General features: G+C 45.1%; 1 protein-coding gene across 1 annotated transcript in view; it reads left to right on the forward strand.

The window, feature by feature from the left end:
- The first annotated feature begins 630 nt into the window (after nt 1–630).
- The window catches only part of ISM1 (isthmin 1), a 41,465-nt gene continuing 21,529 nt past the window's right edge, over nt 631–20,566 (forward strand). The window contains exons 1-2 of the mRNA XM_049801540.1: nt 631–746; nt 1,445–2,004. Of these exons, the coding sequence (XP_049657497.1) occupies nt 737–746; nt 1,445–2,004 (570 nt within the window). The 5' untranslated portion in view covers nt 631–736. The remainder of the gene's footprint in view (nt 747–1,444; nt 2,005–20,566) is intronic.

The following is a 20,566-nucleotide window of genomic DNA, read 5'->3' on the forward strand; positions in this document are numbered from 1 at the left end:
CTCAGAAAGAGGTTTGGCTCCATCGGACCAAGGATGCAAAGATACTGATTTACAGCAAGTGATAATCCAACCCTCATTTTCACATATTTTCAAATTCACATTAATTTTAAATTGGGGAGGGGGCCTCCCATCCGAGAGAGGAATTTTTCCACCGTATTTATGCGGTCAGCAACCAAGAGGAAGGGAAACACGGGCGAGGAGTGTAAAACCCCAGTGGCCCGAGTCCTCCCGTGCCTTGTGCCCTGCCGGGGATGCGCAGACCAGCTGAAGGGGACGCGACGCATCAGTACAGCTCCGTCCCTGCCCAGCAGCGGTGGAAGTCATTGCACAAGGTACGGCCGTGAGCGGGACGGGGTGCGGGTGCCGCGGCAGGGGGCCCGGGCAAACCAGGGCTTTGCAGAGGGGCAGGTCGGCACAAGGAGAGGAGGGGAGCAGGGCGGGGGGGGGGGGGGGGGGGATGCTAGGCTGCAGCAGGAGCCGCAGAAAGGGAGACGGGAAGGGGGGGGACGACGAGAAGTGGGGGGAGGACAGCAGGGGAGGGAGGCAGGGCAGTATAAAAGCATCTGACACGCACCTCTCCCGACACAGAGCGAGGGGGCGAGAAAGTTGCTTGGAAGCAGCAGCCGGAGCCAGGAGGAGAGCCAGCCGCTTTGCAAACACGCACGCACGGTGGCAGGAGAGAGTGCGGAGCTGCCCCTGCCAGCCCTAGGGCCACTGGAGGAAAGAGAGAGGAGAGATGGAGCCAGGTATCCAGCTCCGAGGGAGGGCAGGCAGCTGAAGCTTTTTGCAGCCCCTCGCCCTCCGCCACCCCCCCACCCCCCATTCCCCACCGCCGAGCCGGGGGCGGGCAGAGAGAAGGAGGAGGAAGGGAGGGTCGGGTGAGAAGCAGCGATCTGCCCCTCTCTTCCCCCACGGGGAGCTCGCAGCCGCCCCGTCGAGGGCTGGGAGCCGGCGGGGGTCGCTGTGCGGCCCCGCTCCCTCACACCCCCGCCGCGAGGGGACGGGACGGGACGGGACGCGGCGGGGCGGCCAGGCCAGGGCGACGCCTCGACGGGCGTCGTGAGGGGAGGGGGGCGCCGCGGGGCGGGCGAGGACGCGGCGGAGGGGGGAAGCTGGTCCAGGGGCCACCCCCACCCCCTCGCGAGGAGGGAGGCGATAGCCCCAAGTTCTCTCCTCCCCTCGGAGCGTCCCGGCTTCCCCGCCATGTGAGAGTCGTCCCCGGCCCCCCCCCCCCCCCCCCCCTCCGCCTTTCCCTCCCTCCTCCCTCTCACTCGCACACACGCTGCCGGCTCCCCCCCATCCCCGCAGCGTCTCCCCGTCGGCAGCCGAGCCGCGCTGCTCTCCGCCGGCCCGCGGCTCCCCGAGGCGGCGGCGGCGGCGGCGGGCGCTCGGCCCGCTCGCTCCTTCCCTCCCTCCGACGGCCCACGGTGACTCTGGGTTGCAGGGCTGCCCGCGGAGACGCCGCCGGCCCGCGGCCCCGTCGCGGCTACCTGCCGCCCCCCGCCGCAGCCGGGCAGCGCCGGGATTTTCGCCGCCGCCGCCGCCGCCGCGGCGTCCCGCCCCGACGTGGCTCCGCCGTGGTGTGGCGGCCCCCGCTGCTGCTGCTGCTGCTGCCGCCGCTGCCCCGCGCCCGCCGCCCGCCCCGCCGACGCCGAGAGCGGCGCGGTCCCCGCCGCCCGTCCTGCGGCTGCCGCGGCCGGCCCTGGGGCCGGGGCCGCCCCGGCGGCGGCGGCGGCGGCGGCGGCTGCCCCAGCGGCGGCGGCGGCGGCGGCGGCCGCCGCGGCTCCGGCTCCGGCTCCTCCTCCTCCTCCTCCTCCGCCTCCTCCTCGGCCGCCGCCGCCGCCGCGGGGCCCTAAAGCCGCCCGGCTCAAGAGGATGGTGCGGCTGGCGGCCGAGCTGCTGCTGCTGCTGGGGCTCCTCCTGCTCACCTTGCACATCACCGTGCTGCGCGGCGGCGGCGAGCCCCACGCCCCCACGGGCGCCGGCAACCACAGCCAGCGGCAGGTGAGTGCCGCCCCACGCCCGCGCCCCGCCAGCGGCCGCTGCCTCACGCGCGGCCAACGGGTCTCCACCTGCCTGCCCCCGAGGGCCGTCGGGGGCGGCTCGGCCCCGGGCCGGGGAGGCCGGGGCCGGCCGGGGAGGCCGGGAGCCGGCGCCGCGCACCTGCCTCGGCCGCCGGCTCCCTCCGCCGGCCCGAGGCACCGGCAGGCGCTCACCTGCCCGAGGGCTTTCCTTGTGTGGCGCCTGGGGGTGTCCGTCCCCCGCTCTTGGTGTTACGCTCTTTCGGGAGGCAGGGGAGGGAAGAGGCAGAGCTGCGCCCCCGGCCGCCGTTCGACAGCGTCCGCCTTGGAGGCGTCGGGGCAGCTGCCGCGCGCGTTGCCGGCGCACCGCGGGCGGGTCGCGGCGGACGACGGCCATCTCGCCTGGGGCGCGCCCCGTACGGGCCCGGGCGGGGGACGGAGGCGGGCCGGGCCCTGTCGGACACGGCGCGTCCCACCCAGGGCCTCCCTCCCTCGTGAGGACGCGGCGTGCCCCAGGGCGAGAGGGCACCTAGCAGGCGTACGGCGGCGTTGGGAAGAACAAAACGCGCGGCTTTCCTCGGGAAGCGCCAAGAGGCGGGTGGGCATTCAGTCCTGAGATAGCCAAGAAACTTGGTGCTGGGTGCTTGTGACCGTGAAGGAGGGACAGGGCTTGCGACCCAGCCGGCCTCTTCCACTCTTCCGATCCCGTGAAGCCAATGGTGAATTGCGGCCGGCAGAGGTAAAGGACTCCCTTGTTCCGTTTCCTCCGTTTTGCAGGTGGTTATTTTTTCATTCAGCGCCACATGTTGCCATTCGCTTAAAATGGTTGGAGGCGGTGATAAAAGCAACAGAATCGTCAAAATCCCCAGGCGAAGCTTGTACATCTGTAAATACCTGACCAACTTTTCCCCCCCCGTATCCAAGCGTTAAAGAAAAGTCAACTGCCAAATTATGCAAAGAACTGACCGGAAACGTGTAGTTATTATCGCCGTAAACTTACGTAAACCCCCTTTATCATCTCGGAAAAAATTGTAGTACCAGCAGAGCACGTTTCTGTGAAGCACGAGGAAAAATAAGGAGAGTGCAGGCATTAACGATCACTCCGTTTGCGTGGGATCCCCAGCTGGTGGTCCACAAAGTGAAACCGCTAGCTGCAGGGGGGAACCCCGACCCGCAGGCTCGACATCCCGGTCAGCAACTGGAATCGGGTCCTCTTAACTCAGAAAACCTCTTGTTGAACTTGGTGGGAGTCCTGCTTGGGAGTGCTCAGCTGTGTGCTTCGGGTAAGGCCCCACAATGCTGTGTCTCTTTGAGCTGCAGTTTTATCACCGGCTTGACATTCCAGGATGTTTTTTTTAATATCTTCAGGATTTCTGGTAATAATGTCTTATAAATGATGCTTTCTTTCCTCATGGGCACTTGAAATGCCTTTTAAAATGATGTTCCTTGGAAAAGTAAATTTGGAGAGGTTTTTTATGAGGTGTTTGCTATCATTAGAATAACCCTGAATTTGCCTTTTCTTGACAGGCTCTTAACATAACGAGGGAAACATCTGGGCAAGTGGGAACTCTGGGTGATGCCGTTTCCCCGGGGAGCTCTTTTTAGAGCACTGTTGTAAGGTTAGGGCGAAACAAGAGGAAAATCATCTTAAGATAATTATCCTAGAGTATGATCATTGTAGTTGGCTGTCTCGTGAAAATCTGTTGATTGTTGACTTTAAGAATTTTTTCTGTCTGATGATTATTTTACAGATAACTTAATAAAACTCTGTGTCTTTGAGCATCATGATAGCTTTAGCAGCTCATACTTTCATCATGCTTTGCCATTTGTAGAATAGAAATTTTTATATACTTCCCAACTGAATTGATTCTGCAGTTATGTGTTTGAGAGAGTGTGTCTGTACAAGACATTATGGGCGGAAAGATTAGAGCAATCAGTTAAACAGATGGAAGTCTATCAATTTTTTGGTTTTATAGCTTTCATGGATTCTATTGCTAGTTGGAAAATACTGTAACCTGCTTTTGAAAATTGTACTCTTGACAGGCAGATGCTTCCATTCAGAGCATCACAGTACAGATCTCTATGGCAAGTTTGGGGGCTTTTGGGGCCGTTATTGTGGCGTATGCTGAAGTGAAATGCAAAATCCTAGTGCACTCCATTCCCAGGTAAAGAATCAATGTGGAAAGCAAAACTGCACAAACGCAGATTTGTTGGTAGAAGCAAATAGAAATATCTCACGTTGCTATTGCTTATACTAAAAAAAAAAAAACCAAACTATTGTTTTTTCTGTCTTGGTAGGTCTATGGAGAGAAAAGATTGTGAGAAGTGATTAGGTCAGTGTTTCATTTGATGAAATTTCATTTGATGAAGTCTGTTGCACACATTGTGGCAAATCCAGGAAAAAAGTAATCTTTGCAGCAACTGTTTATAGATGTATTTTGACAAGGCCAATTTGTATAAAAACAAACTGGCTATTATCAAATGCAGGGTATGGTATTTTAGGACTTAGGCGGTCTGTTTGTACAAATAAAGTGGTCAGATTTTGGTCCTGTGTGTCTGAAAAAAAATCTGAAGTATTAGTCTTACCTCAAAAAAACCCCAAAACAACAACAACAAAAACAACAAAAAAAAACCCCCAAAACCAAACAAACCCCAAAAACTTAGCACATCCTTGATCCTTCTTACATAAAATGGATTCAGGAGGAATCCTTAGTAATCTTAAAATATTGTTGGAGATTTAAAAAGTCTAAAATAGAGACTTGTATGCATTTGAAGTCTGATTCATTAACGGAGGAAGAGCTTCTCTTTCTCCCATCCCTTGGTCCTTCAAATGAAGGAGGGTTTTTGGAGGATAGGTTTTGATTTCTTTTGGTCTTTCAATTGTGTTAACCCCTGCAATTAATTAGACTGATTGATAGATGAAAGAAATCCAGAAAAAACTGCAGTCAAAAAATTAAACAAGTTATTTCATCATCCCTCTTATTTCTACTTTTGGTGCCCTTCCCTGTACTGTTTGTGTCTCTAGAGTTCCCCAGATATCTGGGGTTGTGCCGTGCCGCTGTGACTGGCTGTAATAGAGCAGCAGTGAGGAGAAAATCCTGACGTACTCTGCTGGTCCTCTTCGGGATGTGTGAGATACAGGCATGGGCTTCCTCAGTTCACTGCTGCAGAAATAGGCACTGGACCTCTGCATTGCTGAAGTTTCATGCTGCCGTTAGAATTGGTTTGTGGTAGTGTAAACTAACACAAAACGGGAAATCCAGATTGGAGTTGTAAAACATCTTGCAGTTTTGCGCTATGAGAGGGAATCGGCCTTTTGTTTCTCAGTCGGATTTTATTCCTTCCTTCGATCTCTACCAAAGGAGAATTGGGGAGGGGGGAGTTTTGTTTTTTCTGGTAAGAACTCTTATTAGGTATAATTTAATTAGCATCCAGAAACTATTGTGGAGTATATTTATGAAATAAATAAGTACAAACTTTTGCTTCAGAATAAGAGGAAATGAAGCTATATTAAGGGATAGAAAAATGCTGCTTGGGTATGTTTTTATCTTTTTACATAGTTCTAAAATGAAGGGAAGGGTTGAACATAAATTTTGAAAGATGTTTGTAGTACTTTCCCGTGCTCTAGAATCTGTGCTTTCATTCTGGGAGAAAATATTTCATCGAGAAGTTTATTCCCATCACTTCTAATTTTTCCATAGTAGGCCTTGCACACCAAGAAAAACAGTGTTCCCACACCAAGAAAAATGACCTTGTAAAATGTAGTAACAGAGCCACCAACAATATATGCCATAGCACATGAAGTCAGATTCTCCACTGCGGTACTTGCAGCAGTATTACATTAGCATGAAACCCGGTAGTTGTGCGTAAAGCTGGAGCCATATAAGAGAATGTAATTTGAAAAGAAGCACAATGCTGCAAACAGCTTTTTACTTTTAATCTCCTTGCTCCTGTCCTTGCCCCCCTCCTCAATAAGCATGCAAGCAATTACAGCGTGTCAGAAATGTTCTCTGAGCTCTACCAGAAGAAACACATTCTGTTGCCTAGAAATGGTTGCACAAGAGTCGCTCTCCAAGCTGTGTGAGGAGTCCTTTACGGGGCTGAGCTCTTAATTTTCTCCTAAGGTCCACAGCTCAACACGATGAGAAGTTCGGAAATGGTGTGCTGTCTGGTAGCTTTTCTGGGGTGCATTTCAGTCTTTTTAAGGTTTGTGTGTTCCTGCTGCCCCTTGTACTGGATTCAGGCAAATTGCAAAATGATCTCCAGTCAGATAACAGCGGAGGTGTTTCAGCTTTCTGGCTTTCTCAGTTTAAGCAGGACTCAAGCTGTTTACTTTGAGAGAGTTTTAGACTGAGTTTTTTAAAGCTTATTCGAGCTCTGGAGCTTTACATTTGGTTAGTTCTAAGAGGATCTGATCATCTAAATCATCTTTGAAAAACTGTCGATTCAACATTTTGCATTCATTATTTTCCAGACTGTCCTTAGCCTATGTAAGATGCCAATAAGTGGATGTACATCATATATTCAATACGAGCACTTAATCCTTCTCTGCCTTAAAAGCAGTTTATACATTACACAAATAACTTTCCGAGCAGGTGGCTTGTGAACGAAGCAGGCTGATTCTCTGAAAACCAAAATCTCTTTTGGTGAGGTTGTTGCTCATCACAGGGAATGCTGTTTCGTGCTTTTTGACAGTGATAGTAAAACCTGCCTGTTCTCAGCAGGCTTTGCTGTGTAGGTTCTTAGCTAAAGCTCACCCTTACCATTAGCATATGTTCTTCCAGTTATGCACTAAGCTTTACGAATGACTTAGACCATGTGCAGTTCATTCTCTCATCTCCCAAGGGAGAGAATTATGTGTGCTCTTTAGTGGTTTTGCTAGTGGGCTGTGGCTTGTTCCAGGATCTAGGGGGAAGGAAGGGCGATTAGCTTTACGTGTGCTGCCACTGCATGCATGGAAGCAGAGGATAAAATGGGAAACAACGGTGAAGGATTGAGACTGCTGCTCTGAGCAGAAGACCATTTGCTGTTGTCCGTTGCTCCCAAGAGAGATTCTTCCACCTTCCAAACCTGGCTCCAGGAAAACATTAATTAAGCTTCTCTTCCTACTTGTCACTTCAATTCATTTCCTAGCAAACTAATGCATCCCTGGTGGAAAAGAGCTACCACACCTTCAGGGTAGAATGTGGCAAGTTTTTTTAGTATCTAAGACTACTGCAATAATTTAGAACAGGGATCCAGGAATATTGTATTTGGTTATGGCTGCAAGGAGCTATGTTAGGCAGGTACAAATGTTATTTCCTGCATTAGATTTGACCAAAATGTTTGGATGAGGCATAATATGCTGGACTTGTCTTCGGCTGAACAGCTAACAATTACTGTACTGCTCAACTTGGATCATCACTGATAAATACCTGGCATTAAATCACAGGGTGCCTCTCAATTTTGTCACTGTAACTATAGCTTGGAGCAGTTTTTTTCCTAGCGCTTTATACAGAAGAGTCCATTGGAGTTCTTTGTTTCTGTTTTGAGCAAGATTTAGGATCGTTTTCCAGCTCTTTAGAGTATTTGGGTAATTGTATGAAGAAAGCAGAGTGTATGTAGTTCTAAATTCATTCTGGGCCATCATGGTGTCGTCACGTCCATTTCCACGGGCCTGGAGCCAGACACAAACCACAGTGACTACTGCAGGGCAGGGGTCCCAGGCGCATTCCTGCTTTTGCCTTTTTCTTCTCTCAGTCCATCCTTACCTGTGCTCTAGGGCTGTTTGTGGGGCAGAGCGGTCAAAGGGAAGCCTGCTAGCATGGGGTTCTGCACCCTATGGTGGTCAGACGGCTGACTCGTGGTATTGAAAGGAGCGGTAGGTTTCAGTCTGATTCCTGAGAAAGTCTAGAGCTCTGATGATCACCTTTGGTGACACCGAGAGTAGAGAGACAAGGCATGGGTACACAGAGATCCTAGAAGGAGCTGGGTTGATACTTTTCATGTTGGTTCACCTAACTTGGACAATCAGCAGCAGTTCTGGAGTAACTTCTATTTTGTAGTCTTTGTTGATCCTGTAGAGAAGTTTGTTGTATGCAGGAAGAACACAGCTGGTCCATCGCAGCTATAACAGCAGTATAACAGTGGTACAACCACACTGCTACTGGCCCCTCGCTGTTATCTGATCGGCACAAAGATCTCTCCTCCGCTCCTCTGGCTTCAGTTGTCATCCCTTAGGTTCTGTCACATTTCCCTGCTCTGTCCTTTCTTAATGCCAGCTGTCCACAAAAACAGGAGGCCTAGAGCTGAAGCTCTGCTGTTGGTCTTTATGACCCCAACAATTTCACCATCACTTTACTGTCTGGAGCTGGTCACTGTGTATTCCCTCATGATTTTTAACATACAACTTATGACCTGCTAATAGGTAAGCGAGCCCTAGTACTTAAAGCTTCAGCATACTAAGCTTTTCGACACCTTGCTCTGCTGTGGAATTCTTTTGCTGGAGAGACATCTGTTTAACCAATCCAGGTTACATTAAATGTAAATTGGGAACCGTGTTTTGAATTCAACAGCTATTCTTTTGTCTCTGCTTGTATCTACTGCATCTGTATATTAATAATCAATGCCTTATTGTTCCAAAATGGAAATGGTGGAAAACGTCTTCAAAGAAAACAAGGAACAATGAAAGCATTATTGATTAGATGACAACTCTGGCTGTGTGTGTTGCAGCATCTGAAAACTTTACAGAAAGTGAAGTGCAGAAGACAGTAGTATTTATAAAGGTGCAGACTCTGCTATCTTTGCCTGCTGACCTTATACTAGTTATGTTTGAAAAGCTTTCTGAAATAATATGTGACAGAGATAGACATGACTTCTGAAAAGCCAGTCATCAGTACATATTCCAGTGGGGAGGAAATATTAGTTTGAAAGTTGCTTCGTTTTTTAAGATGCACAGATTTGTAGATATTCATGCTTAAGAATTTCCCTTTTTTTTTTTTTTTTTTTTTTCCCCCTTCACTGTGTAAAAGTGCACAGAATGCAAGTAATGGTAGGAAGTTATTTTGTGGTACCTTTTTATGCTTACATTCTTCTGAGTCATCATTTTAAAATCTTGAAATGCACTCATACTTCAAATATATGCGGACAATTTAGGTGTTTCCTTACACAAACATAAACTAAAAAATTGAAACAATGTGGTTTTTCTTTGTGCTTATGTCCTGAAAGTATAGCGATAGACAAGATTTAGCAGCTTTGGCAGGTTTAACTGTCGGCGTTGGCTGCTTTATGCTCTTCTGTGTGTTTTGCCTGTTTTCCTTGCAAAGAAATGTGGTAGTACCTAGTTGTGCCTCATTTATTCTGTTCACAGTGTTGTTTAGTGTTTGCTTGGCCTTTTTGCCATGATTGTTATCTTGCTGTCTACTTTAAGACTACACTACTTAAAAGCTCTTTGAATTGCCTGAATAATGTTCTCCATAAAAGATTACTTTTTTAAAGCATTATTTTTCAATGGTAGCAGAGCTAGGTCACCGATGCATTTTATTTTTTATCTTATTTTTTAAATCTCAACCCAAGCTCTTTGAGGTTGAGATTCCATTGTTGTGGTGTTGCTTGTGTACAATGTGTAGCCTAATAGGTCTCCAGGCTTGAATGGCGTCTGTAATCACTGTCACGAATGAATAAAGTGATAACTTAGAGCAGAAAAATACAAAGTGCTTTGGTAAGTTGCAAAAGGAAGCATTAAATGATGCAGTGGTTACTGTTGCACTTTAATACACTGTGCCTTCAGGATACCAATTTTACAGGTTTTGAAGACAGAAAATGACAGGCTAAATTCATAGTCCAGAGCATAGTGAGCTCATTGATACATCGGTAAGAGCAGAATGTTTCCAGTGCCGCTATGTCCATGTACTTTTGATTTGAAATACCAGAAAAAGAAAGAAAACAAAGTAAAATGTAACTTATTATTGTAATAAGTGATGGCTTGCCACAGTGGTCAGTTGTGTGGCAGTATAATACTCAGTCAGAGGAGCTGGTGTGGGCGGTACTGGTAAGCAGTTCCTTTATCCTCTTGCCCTTGTTTTTCAGTGCTTGGAGAACTCGTAGCAGTGGGTCATATTTTTTTATTCCTCCCTTTTAGCAGTCAGCAGGATAAAACCAGGCCTGGAGTTGTTCACCTCTAAGCCCTTGTAGCATAATGGCTATTTGAGTGCTTTTAATGTTACGGAGGTGCTCATAAAGATGAGAGAGGAAAATCAGAGATGAAATCTTTATCTCACCACTCTTTGTGGAGTCAGTCCATGTTGAAAAGCAGAAATTCAAACGTACCTTGGCTTTTACGCCTCCACGCTAGACCTACATTCTCAGCGTGTTTAAATTGACCTTGCTCCACTGAGTCTCGCGAAGCAAGACGAGTCAATGACTTCTATCAGCTGCAGACCCAGCTGAAGTTCCTCTTGGATTTGAATCTTTCACAGCTCAGTTTGTCTGTGGAACTGATATGCACGTAACGGACATAATCTGCACCTCTATCCATGGAGAAAAGCTGAGCTTTGGCGTGTGGCTTTCTTCAGACTGCATGAATTAATTTCCATCCATTATGTTTCATTGTTAGTTTCATATGCGCTGCTGAAAAATCCTGGACTGTTTTGTTCCACAGTAGCTCTTTTTCCTCGGGAAGATTAAAATTTCTCTTTGTCTGCATGGCTGTTGAGATCAGTACCTGTGACAATACCATTAGGAGTACAGTGAAGTATCTATAAAAACCACCCAAATAACATGCCGCATCTATTTCTGCCACTGTTTACAGGACTACTCTAAAAAAAGTGGATTCCTCCCTTTCTAAGGAACAGTTACCAAGTCAATGTTGTCCATGGGCCAGGTTTAATCTCCAGAAAGCTTCCTTCAGGTGTCTTGCCTTTGCATTTCCATTGAGTTGGGTATTCAGGTATTGAACAAGTGAACACTGTCATTGAAATGCTTTTTCTTGTATGTGCCCAGGAAGGCTGAATAAGAGGTGAGGTCCTTGCACCAGAAGAACTGTGCTGTAGGCTGCGATGGAAAGAGGAGGTGACTGACAATAAAAGCATAATGTGACAAAGAGCAATGAATAGGACCTAGCGATAAGGCGGCTATTTTTTGAAGCTAGTGCCTCAAAAATTAGTCACATAGCTTTGGTATCTTTCTCGCCTTAGAAGTAACTCAGCAGCAGCAGATTTTGCCTGAGGAAACCATAATTACTCCACTGGAACCAGCTGCCAAAGATTACTATAGGTGTAACAAAACATAAATTTGCTTGGTTTTATCTGCCACATACATCAGTGCAGGATTTTAAAATCAATATGGTCTTGATCTGGGTATAACTTTAGTAATCAGATATTTACTAATGTCTGTGTGCACAAGTTACCCAAAGAAATAAAAAGGATTAATAGTTTAAGCAGTTTAAAACAAAAACTTCTCACGATATTGACATACAATTTATTAAAAAATGAAAACCATAACTACCTAGCATGAATTCTGTAACACCCCAATATACTCACATCCTACATTGTATGAGTTGCTTATACACTGTTTAATTTCATAGCAAGAAATCATTTAGCATATCTTTAGCAACACAACAGCAATAAAACTGTCCCTGTCTTTAATGTCTACAGATACAACTCTCATCTGAAAGTGTCTCTTGAAATTACCTCAGTAATCAGACTGGAGTTGTTTAAGATGCAGTGAATATATTGGCATTTTGTGCCGCTGATTTTAAGATTCACTGGACTGAAGAAGTCTGTAAAGGTTCACTGCACAGAGCAGACTATAACAAAGCAGTTAATGATTCTTGTGACATGAATGCTGCCATTTCAGTTTATTTGAATGACACTGGCATTCTGTCTTAAATATATCACTTTTTATTAGTTGGGTTTTTTTTGAAACCAACTAGATATTAGGCATCGGTATGCATCTTAGCTAAAGTATAACCTAGCCAGCCCATGCCTTTTGCCCTGCAGAGTGCCCGGAGTTTTTCAAAACACGTAACCACAGTGATATTTTTATAAAGGAATGTTCACCTCATGGGATTTTTTTAAGGTGTTCTATTTTTTTTTTCCAAGTTACAGCTTCACTTTATTGTACATGATGTCCAATAAAAAAGATATATGTCTGTGATTGGACTTTGAAAAAGGGCCATGGTGCCTATTCCATTTAAAGGGAATGAAGTCAAGCAGTAAATTTGCTGGTCGCCCTTTTCATATTGACTGTATCTCAGCCAGCAGTTGGTCTTTGATGTTGTAACAATAGAGCAAAGGCAGAGGAGGAGGAGGATTAGGACCTCCATAATATAAAAACAAGTCTGCATTCATCATGATTTTTATAGAGCACAGTCCCTGTCTATTGGAGATTTGCAGTATAGACTCAATGGTCTGCAGAAGAGTGCAGCAATCTTAACATTTGCAGGTGGTTTACAACTCATCCATCATTACTACTACCATCTCTTCTTAATTCAGAGTTTGTTTAGGCATTCAGCATTTAGCTTTTTCTACCTTCTTATTCCTTCCTACAATAGGAAAACAGATGTATGTCAGGATAGAGCTTCTGGAGTATCATTTTCCCTTACAGGGGTTGATTGTTGCGTTATTTATGAAAGGCTTGCTGCAGCTGGCCCATAGAGTATCTATTCCTCATCTTGTGCTTCAGAGTCCAAGCTTTTATTAGGGAAGAATAGAGGGGTTGATATGTATATGTCTAACATTTGTGAAAATGTATATAAAAAGGGAACCTAGAGCAGCCACACTGTGCCTGTGTCTTCAGGCGTATTGGAACAATAGCACCAAAGGCTTCAAATGAACTATTTAGTCTGATAGAGCCCTGGAACTTTTGATCTGCATTTAAATGGTAGCAGTGCTAGCTCTTGATCAAAACATGCAGAAGGAAAAGGGTCATCCATTTGGTGAGAATCCATAAGGTACCAAGTTGCACTGAGTGCTGGTGGGAGTAGATAGAATTGTGAGCAGAGCTTGGAAAGAGCTGAATAATCTGTACTGTTGTAGCCACGTGTGTAACACAGCAGATGTGGAAGGCAGGATGAATGGAGCGTTCCCAGGGACGTGACGATGGCAGCAGCAGTGAGCCCAGTGCAAGTGGATCTGTATCAGAAGCCCAAAGGCGGCTCTTAGGAAACCATCTGGGGATGCACCAGGTGAAATTGCTTTACTGCACCCAATTCCAGTGGCTCTTGCTTACGGCATGATCCTGAAGTGTCCTGACAAGGCAGAACACCTGGAAGCTTCTCTACCAGACTCCAAAGACACCTGACCCAAGGAAGGGAAGGGGTGGGGGGGAAGATGCCAATCTGTAGTGCATTTGACAGTTCAGGACTTGATTTAGGGTTGGATCCTGTGCCTTCTAGGTGTTCAGATTAGACCTGTGAGTCCAAACTCATGAGTAAGTCACCGCTTGCCAGCTGAGCAGTGGTAGCTCCTCAGATGTCTTATCCCACCTTCATCCCACAACAAAATATGAGGTGATTTTATATTTGTCAGTAAGTCAGTGCTGAGCAAACAAACCCTGCCCAGGGCTTTCACCAGCATGACTGCATTCTGTCCTGGGACAAAGCACTCCACAGTATTGGTGGTCACCAAACACACAGCTCTTCAGTGAGAAATCTGTTCTTTTATTTAACTTCCACCATGATGGCCGTTAAAAAAGCAACATCTGGTGCAGAAAATGCACACATGCTATTTCTGCGCTCTGCTGTATGTCTCCTTCATCAGGCCCAGATACAGCAGTGTCTTAGCTGTCTCTGCTCTCCCTAGTATGCCAGCTGATGAAAGCAAACTACATGAGGCTTAGCTAGTATAAGGTGGGAGTTCTGGTTAGTTAGAGGCATCACCTAGTGTTTAAAAGAGTTAGCCCTTGAGGGATCAATAGCTCTGAAAACGCTGCTGAAATCCTTCAGTGGCAGTGAATTTGATTCTTGCTCTTCTTTGATCTAGCGTTCATGGCTTTTTTAATAATGTAAATCAGACCTGCCTTTCTCACCTACCCAGCCCTCTTTCTTCTTTTCCTGTCTTCTAAGAGGAGTTCTTAGCAGCATAGCTATGGCAGTCTTAACATGAAAATAAAATGAACTAATTATTTGCGTAACACCAGAGTAAGGGCCAGATTAATACCACCTCTCTGATTTTTTTTTTCTTTATCCTATTTAAGTCTTCCCACAATAAAATACAAGTGGAGTTTACAGCTGAAATTGTGTGTTTGCACACATATGGTCTAAGTGGGGGAAAAGAGCTGTGTATTCCAATTCCCCAATACACACTGCTGCCATTGATAAAAGGAGGCACAATTACATTGGAATCAGGTTAGAAACCCCATAATTTCCCCATGACAATTATTGCAGTTTACTTGTAAGAGCCAGATGAGGAGAAAAGATGTATATTTAGCTCTTAGCACAGTTAAGTAGCTGGAAGTGAGTTCTGTGCCACAGCCTACAAGGAAATGCTCTTCCAACCTGCTCTGCAGTGCGTCTGCTGTATATGCTTTGGAATCTGTCTTTGTACAGAAACAACTCTCCCTCCCTGGGATCTGGCATATCAGCTAGGGTCCCATTTCTGTTCCTCTAACAGAGGAGGTTAGATTACCTAAAACCTGAACTGCTTATCTTTCCTCTTCTACCTTGTTGCTGCATCTGTCTGCTGGGACTAATCTAAAGATGCATTTGGCCCGCTCCATACAATATATTGTCAGTGGCATCTGGGTGGTTTCAGGCACATGCTAAGATTATAACAAGTTTGAAAAATAAAACCATTTATCCTAAGTATAGCTCAGAACTAACTAGTGATCGTGGGGCGGAGGGGAGACAAAAATGAAGATATTTTCTTTTCACGTAAGTGTCAGATTCAAAAGCATCTGCCTTGTTCAGTGCATGTATGGTATTCATTTCCTGTCTGCAGTCGATTGGAATGCCCCCCGAGTCGTTTGAAATTGAAAATCAAGTCATGCTTCTTTAATCAGCTCTAGGAAATAGCCCCCCCCCCCCCCTTACTGTTCTAAGAAAATTTATATATACATGCATAGAATTCATAATACAAAAAGCCCACACTTCTCTCCAGGGCAAATCCTTGCCCTCTCCCCTCTTAAACAGAGAAGGGTCTTCACGTCATCTTGTCACAGTGTACTGCAAGTATCTACTTGCTTGCTCTTCTTCCCTGTAATGTCACTGGAGGGAGGCCTTTCTCTTGTGTATCTGCTTCGTCTTGTTTCTTTCCCTTGTTCTGTCATTAGGGCAGTTCACGGACATGTAGAGAGAGGGCATAATGTCCACTGCTGATGTCTTGATACAAAAATAAGACAGTTACTGCACTGCATGTACAGATGCCATTTATACTAATGACTTCCAGTTGCTCGTGTGTCAGTCCCCAAAGTTTTCTAAATGGAGAGGGTAAAACTGTACACTCGGGCTTGAAAGAATACTTCGCTGCAGAAGCAGAGGTGCGTGGTCCTGAGGCAGCCGCTCAGATTTCTGCTGCTGTTTTGCTGTAAACTCCTGGGTGTAGTAAGAAACCCTTCCAGAGAGTGTTGTGAGGCATATAGTTGGTGCATAGATATTGAATGTAAACGAACACTGCCTTTCCTCTGCCTTCACCCTCTAACTTCCATCCGAAGAAAAACGAGTGTTAGTGGGGAAGGCAGCTAAGGGAGGGTGAAGTAAATTATCTCGCAGTGATTCAGTGGTGTGCGTGTTTTGAGCATCAAGACTCAAGTGATTTGCCTTTCTTCAGGCACAGAAGTAGTATTGCCAGAAGCACAGGAAACATCATGTTTTTGGAATATAACACTTGTCTGCTTTCTTGCTTTCCCGTTATTAGCTTTTGCTTATGTGATGAAGTCATCATGTAACTTTTAGTCCACAGGGACTAAACACTTTCTAGTCTCTAAAAACATCTGCCAGCTAACACAGCCAGAGTCATAGACACTTTTGAAAGCATAGGGTGGATATTCAGTGGCATATGAGAGGGAGACACAGAGGCTGGGAATAGCTGTTTCTTGGAAACTAACAGCTGAAGGCAACTTTGGAAATTGAAAAAGTTTCAAGTAAGGTTACTCTTTTGGCTAGGGAGAGATGAAAACTTCGTTTACTAAAGCTAGTTCACCTAGTGGAATCCTAGCCATAGTGATTTAGTGGAATAAACTTGCAAAAGGACCTAGTTTAGAACCCATGAAAATAATTTCAGATGTATGTTTGTTCTCTTTCATTTACACTGACTTTGTGTGTGCTAGCCTGCAAAGCCTGACCAAACAGTTGTGTACAAAAAGTATTAATATTCTGGATTTCCTTTGCTTTTGGGGTTTTGATTGCAGCTTAAGGCAGATTTTCCCATTCTGTTTGAACCTGATGTGTAAATTATGATGCAAATTTCAAATGATGGGTGAGATTAGACTTCTTCAATTAAATTTTGCCATGCTATAAATGGTTTCTATTTAAAGCTTTATTATACTAGTGATTTTATGCAAGTATTTAATAAAGCCTAAAAATAATTGGAACTTTCAAAGAGTTTGCATTTTGGCACCACAGGTTATTGGAGTGAAATAGTTGGGCTACTCTTCAGTTGTACATTTGCCTCTTGAACCACTAAATCAACGTGTCCTGTATGGAGAGCTCCAGCCAGGCAGTGATTACAGGGAAGATCTTCAGAGTTGTGAAGAACAACTAAATGTTTACCACCAGCTTAGGCAACTGAAAATATCTGTTAACTACAAGCAAAACTTGGCACTGAACATCTGTCAAAGACCTACATAATTTTAATTCTGTGCGCTCGGCCATCCCATGGATGGCTGAGTATCTGCTGAAGAACAAAGCACCAGTGTGTGCTATGTCAGAAAATTTACTAAAGGGCCTCTGTTTTTTCTAGCAGACATTGAGCTGTAATCACCACCAAATCCTTTTTATTATCAAAGTGTTTATATAAACTGGCAGTTCTTCACCTCGAAGCTGAACCATGCTGTTTGTATTTTCCAGATGAAGGAAAACATGAAATACAAGCAAACAACAGAGCATAAAAAATAGCTGTGCTGTGAAATGTGTGTCCACAACATGTAGCAAAAGGTTGCCAGATCTGCGTATAATATGCTTGGTTTTCTCCTTAAGCTCTGAGGAAAAAATATTGTCTGCCAGAGCAGTTCAGATGCAGACCCACTGTTTACTAACGGTGTGGAAGAGACAGGGAGCTTGGTGAGAGAAATTCCCAACCAGAGACTGAACAAAAAATGGACCAAAGCTTGATGACTGCAAGTGAATAAACAGGCTCAGTAGGGGAGGAATGACAGTAGGGCTGCTCCGGCACTCAGGACATATCAGTTCAGATGGTTCAACAAGGCAACAGCCTTTTCCTCCACTGCAGAGGGTCCTGTCGTAGTGTTGGCCATGTGTCTCGAAAGAGTGGTCTGGGACTTACTAGACCTTAGATGTGAAGGGGGCCTCAACACTGCCACCCTAGGATCTCTGCAGTCATAACATAAGTCCTGGCTACGTGTTCAGTTCTCAAGTTTTTTTGTGTAGCTGTGAGGGCTAGAAGTTTTTAGTGTAAAATACCTAAAATTCAAAAGCTGTCATTCTGAGATGAGTGTGCCCAGATGCTTTCAGATTCTGCTTCTGCTGTACACAGCTCCTGAGAGCTACTTCAGCATATGGCAGAAAATCAGCTGTAGTGGGCTGGGTATATATATATATATATACTTGGGCATCCCAAGCACCTCACTGCCTAACTGCGCTGCCACTGGTATCCAAAATTTAAGCTGTCTACAGAAGACCTCTGCTCCAACAGTCACTGCAGATCGACATGTCTACTGTAACTTCTGCTGTCCTAATTCCAATAGTACTTGCGACTCCAGCCTATTCTCTGCAAAACCAAAGCCGCTGCAAGAGCCATAGAGCCCCTGAAACTAACGTGTTCCATAGCAGTACCCTGTGGGATGACTGACTTTGGTCTTTGCATAGCCACTTGGTCACACATGCAGATGTACTGCTAGTTAGAAAGAACTGGATACAATGTCATTTTACTAATTTTGCTGGACTAAATAGAGAATTATTAAAAAAATAGACCCTGATAAACAGAACTCTTTTGGGGGGCTTGTTGGGTTTCTTTTTTTTTTAATTACCAACTGTAATCAGTGATTCACCTTCTGTTTACACAATGTTTAAAGCAGACGCTGTATTTTGGAACCCCTTAGTGAACGCTTTTGTGTACATGCAAGCCAATGTAGTCCATTTTATATGATTTATGAACAGTGATTATCTAGAATGTGCTATTAATTACTGCAACAGTTAATTTGTGCAGCTTTCTAAAGATAAGTAAGGCCTTTTACTTCATTGATATATGTGAATGTGAGGGACAAGCACATTTTAACAAAAAATGAGAGTGTCTCAGTAGCTGAGTGCTTGATGTGACACCCCTCTGGTCTGACTTCTTCTGGAGATACAAACCATCAGTGACTCCTTGGAGTGAACCGGAGCTGTGAGGCTCAGTACCACTGCATGCTTTCAGGTAGTCACACAGAAATTAAATATGAACCCACGTGATTTGCCTCTTAAATGAGAAAGAGCTAAGAACAGAACAGAAGTCTTCTGACTGCCTGGACTGTATGTGGCATTAAGCATAAAAGAAAATTTTTTCCGTGTGTCTCCGACAATGCTTTTCAGCTGTTAACTTCACCGTCTGCTGATCTAACACTGTCCTCATACCGCTTCCTCCTAGGTCCTGTGCTGCTTATACTCATGATAGACAAAAAAAATAAATAGAACCCAGGAATTGGATCACCCAAGTTCATTACATATCTTGGATCTGCAGAGGTGAAAGTCTCATGTAGTATCCCAGTGTGTTAGTCAGCCTCCCCAGGCCGGTTAATTTTAAAGTGATCATTTAGCACTAACCTGGAAACACACGACAGCCTTCAAAATCAAAACAATCTGTTTAGGCAGGTGGGAAATGAAACCAGTCCTAATAGCTATAATGGTTTTCTGTGAAGGCCCCAGGCCTCATTTTGTCTCTGATAGCAATATAATCTTTTATAGCGTCTGTGAAGTTTCCTAATAAATAAACGTTCCTTGTTCCTGGTGGTTGAAGATGCTGTACAGGTGCATCATGAAAGTGCATTGACAGACTGTCAGTTTTCAATTCAAGACCTCTTGTCAAGATCATTTTGCAAGATATTTCAAAGGGGTATGCAAGAAATAAAAAAGCAAGGTAGCTGCGGCAGGGACTTAGTAATAGATTCTCTTGCTGTCTCAGAGCTGTTAGGGATATAAGTTGTATCAGTTTTCCCAAATTCTTTCAACTCCTTAATTAGCAGGGCTTGCAAATGTGCCCTTAGTCTGGCAAGTGGGGAGGGAATGAAGGAAGGTAAGAAATATGAAGGACAGAGAAGGAGCAGCTGCTCCGGAGTATTTTCTGTAGCTCCAGTCATTCCTCAATTACTCTCTGTCTTGGTTGTTTTTCCAGAACTGGAAATGGGATTAAAATAGGGAAGACAGGAGGGAGGTGGATCCCTTACTTGCTAAAAATGCAGAGAAATTCCCTTTTTCCCTAGTTTGGTATTTTTATAAGTTCCCATTTCTGTTTAACTTCTCTGTGGGGAAGAGAAACAGTACACTTCCCTGCAGCTAATGTCCAACGTGACAGAGGGAGAAACAAAATAGGAAGGCAATGGAGAGAGTTAAAATACCCATTTGATTATTGAAATGTTAAACTACAGTATCAGGCAGGAAATCTTTCGTGCATGCAGGGTTGTTTCTTGGTGCCTTAAACCCTGCGATGGTGCAAGTCCTGCCTGGATCACCAGCATTGAAAGTTACCCTCACAAAATCCCTCTGAATTGCTCTTCTTCCCTGGTTTATAGATGGACACAAAGACATTGATATATACTGAAATATTGCCCTCCCTTTTTCAGTGGTAGGTGTGGTAAGGTGTTATTCTGTAATACAAACGATATGTCAGATTCTTTCTAGGGTTTATTTCATTGCCTTCTCATGCAGCTATTCATAATGTGTTCCCGTCCTTATATACTGTCCACGCGTAGAACACTCAGAAATCCTAAGTTGGTTTTGTATTAGGAACTATAAATATCTGATCCCATGGGGCAGCAGAACTGCAGCTGACAGCAAGCATGAGTAACCTCTTAAAATCATCTTAATGGAAAGTTTAAAAGTTGTGAATAATCCCATTAAATAAAGGAAAAAACGTGATTTATCTTAAAATATTTAGAGCAGATGCATCATTTGAGTAAGAAACCAATGTACCTGAATTAGAAACGTAACTTCAAAGAAACTGAGTCAGTAGTTCAGAGTGAAGTGACCTAATTTTAAAGGAAGGCAAGCAATACTACTTTCCCAAAAAGCAATCGGGAATACAAATCATGTACACCTAAAAATAAACAGTGTGAAGTATAAACATGTGAAATAACATAGAAATAAGAAGAGAAGAATTAAATTTCATCTATTAGCTTTGGAACACAAACTCTGTTTTCTTCAGAAAGGATGCTGGCATTGCAGTAAGGACATACTTCTTCCTGCTAGATCGGCCTTG

The sequence above is a fragment of the Accipiter gentilis genome, chromosome 5 (assembly GCF_929443795.1).
Source record: "Accipiter gentilis chromosome 5, bAccGen1.1, whole genome shotgun sequence".
Taxonomy (NCBI): domain Eukaryota; kingdom Metazoa; phylum Chordata; class Aves; order Accipitriformes; family Accipitridae; genus Astur; species Astur gentilis.